The sequence below is a fragment of the Fulmarus glacialis genome, unplaced genomic scaffold (genome assembly GCF_000690835.1).
Source record: "Fulmarus glacialis isolate BGI_N327 unplaced genomic scaffold, ASM69083v1 Scaffold48364, whole genome shotgun sequence".
Classification (NCBI taxonomy): domain Eukaryota; kingdom Metazoa; phylum Chordata; class Aves; order Procellariiformes; family Procellariidae; genus Fulmarus; species Fulmarus glacialis.
Genome location: NW_009208323.1, coordinates 1 through 2,510, shown reverse-complemented (window position 1 = coordinate 2,510; position 2,510 = coordinate 1). Strand labels below are relative to the sequence as shown.

Below are 2,510 nucleotides of genomic sequence, written 5' to 3'. Positions count from 1 at the left end.
GGGCGTCTAGATTGGCCAGCAGGGTTCTGGCAGGTTCCAGAAGACGGCTGAGCCGGCTATAAAGTGGGCGCCAACGGCGCCGTGACGGCACATCGCGCCGCGGACAGCAGCGAGAGCGGGCGGCAGGAGACGCGACCGCGAGTGAGTAGCTGATCAGAGAAACCTGTCATCATGTCTGGCAAAGGGCCGGCAATCGGCATCGACTTGGGCACCACATACTCCTGCGTGGGTGTCTTTCAGCATGGCAAAGTGGAGATCATCGCCAATGACCAGGGCAACCGCACCACACCCAGCTACGTGGCCTTCACCGACACAGAGCGCCTCATCGGTGATGCTGCCAAGAACCAGGTGGCTATGAACCCTACCAACACCATCTTTGATGCCAAGCGTCTCATCGGCCGCAAGTATGATGACCCCACAGTGCAGTCTGACATGAAGCACTGGCCCTTCCGTGTGGTGAACGAGGGTGGCAAGCCCAAGGTGCAAGTGGAGTACAAGGGAGAGATGAAGACCTTCTTCCCAGAGGAGATCAGCTCCATGGTCCTTACCAAGATGAAGGAGATAGCTGAGGCCTATCTGGGGCGCAAGGTGCAGAATGCTGTCATCACAGTGCCTGCTTACTTCAATGACTCCCAGCGCCAGGCCACTAAAGATGCTGGCACCATCACTGGCCTTAATGTGATGCGTATTATCAACGAGCCCACAGCAGCTGCTATCGCCTATGGCTTGGACAAGAAAGGTACCCGGGCTGGAGAGAAGAATGTGCTCATCTTTGACTTGGGAGGGGGCACTTTTGATGTGTCCATCCTTACCATTGAGGATGGCATCTTTGAGGTGAAGTCCACAGCTGGTGACACCCATCTGGGTGGAGAGGACTTTGACAACCGCATGGTGAACCATTTTGTGGAAGAATTCAAGCGTAAGCACAAGCGCGACATTGCTGGCAACAAGCGAGCAGTGAGGCGACTGCGTACAGCTTGTGAGAGGGCAAAGCGCACTCTCAGCTCTTCTACACAAGCTAGCATTGAGATCGACTCCCTCTACGAGGGCATTGACTTCTACACCTCCATTACTCGTGCCCGCTTCGAGGAGCTCAATGCTGATCTCTTCCGTGGTACCCTGGAGCCAGTGGAGAAGGCTCTGCGTGATGCCAAGCTAGACAAGGGCCAGATCCAGGAGATAGTGCTGGTGGGTGGCTCTACCCGTATCCCCAAGATCCAAAAGCTGCTACAGGACTTCTTCAATGGTAAAGAGCTCAACAAGAGCATCAACCCTGATGAGGCTGTTGCTTATGGCGCTGCTGTGCAAGCAGCTATCCTCATGGGAGACAAGTCTGAGAATGTGCAGGATCTGCTGCTGCTGGATGTCACCCCTCTGTCCCTGGGCATCGAGACAGCTGGTGGAGTGATGACTGCTCTCATCAAGCGCAACACCACCATTCCCACCAAACAAACTCAGACCTTCACCACCTACTCAGACAACCAGAGCAGTGTCCTGGTCCAGGTGTACGAGGGTGAGAGAGCTATGACGAAGGACAACAACTTGCTGGGCAAATTTGACCTAACAGGCATCCCCCCGGCACCCCGCGGAGTCCCCCAGATCGAGGTCACTTTTGACATCGATGCCAACGGTATCCTGAACGTCAGTGCCGTGGACAAGAGCACGGGTAAGGAGAACAAGATCACCATCACCAACGACAAGGGTCGCCTTAGCAAGGATGACATTGACCGTATGGTCCAAGAAGCGGAGAAATACAAGGCAGAGGATGAAGCTAACCGAGATCGGGTGGCAGCCAAGAACTCCCTTGAGTCCTACACTTACAACATGAAGCAGACAGTGGAGGACGAAAAACTGAAGGGGAAGATCAGTGACCAGGACAAGCAGAGAGTGCTTGACAAGTGCCGGGAGGTCGTCTCTTGGCTTGATCGCAACCAGATGGCCGAGAAGGAAGAGTATGAGCACAAGCAGAAAGAGCTGGAGAAACTCTGCAACCCGATTGTCACAAAATTGTACCAGGGAGCTGGAGGGGCCGGGGCGGGTGGCTCTGGTGGCCCGACCATTGAAGAAGTAGATTAAAGAGGACTGAAGTATAGACTGGTTTATGGACAGTCACTCCATTCTTTGCTTTGTATTTTTTTTTTCTAACGTTTAAGGAAAACGTCCTTGCCGATAACAGAGTTTATTCTGTTGGGTGTGTATAAAGGCAGATCTGTCAGCTTGGTTTTGATAAAAGGGAAGGCACGTCCTGCTTTATAAGGTTAGTAATAGACAAGTTTTGTTAATTCAGATACAGCTGTTTGTACTCTGGATGTTTGTCTCTGTTCAAGTGTCTCTTCTAAAGTAACCACTCGACTGTTGCAGTTGACAAGTTTCAAGTTATGCATGAAAATCTTGACGGAAGATTAAAAAAAAAATGCCAAATTCGGCTTCTGGAAATTTTGGTAATAAATAAAACGTATTTAAAGCATAAACCTATCCTCCTCCTGTCTGTGAAGGGGCAGTAGTTGGGG

General features: G+C 51.8%; 1 protein-coding gene across 1 annotated transcript; it reads left to right on the top strand.

The window, feature by feature from the left end:
- The first annotated feature begins 6 nt into the window (after window positions 1–6).
- LOC104072033 (heat shock 70 kDa protein) lies at window positions 7–2,471 on the top strand. The gene has a single exon (XM_009576438.1). The coding sequence runs from the start codon at window positions 172–174 to the stop codon at window positions 2,074–2,076; it is 1,905 nt and encodes a 634-aa protein (XP_009574733.1). The 5' UTR covers window positions 7–171; the 3' UTR covers window positions 2,077–2,471.
- Window positions 2,472–2,510: the final 39 nt, after the last annotated feature.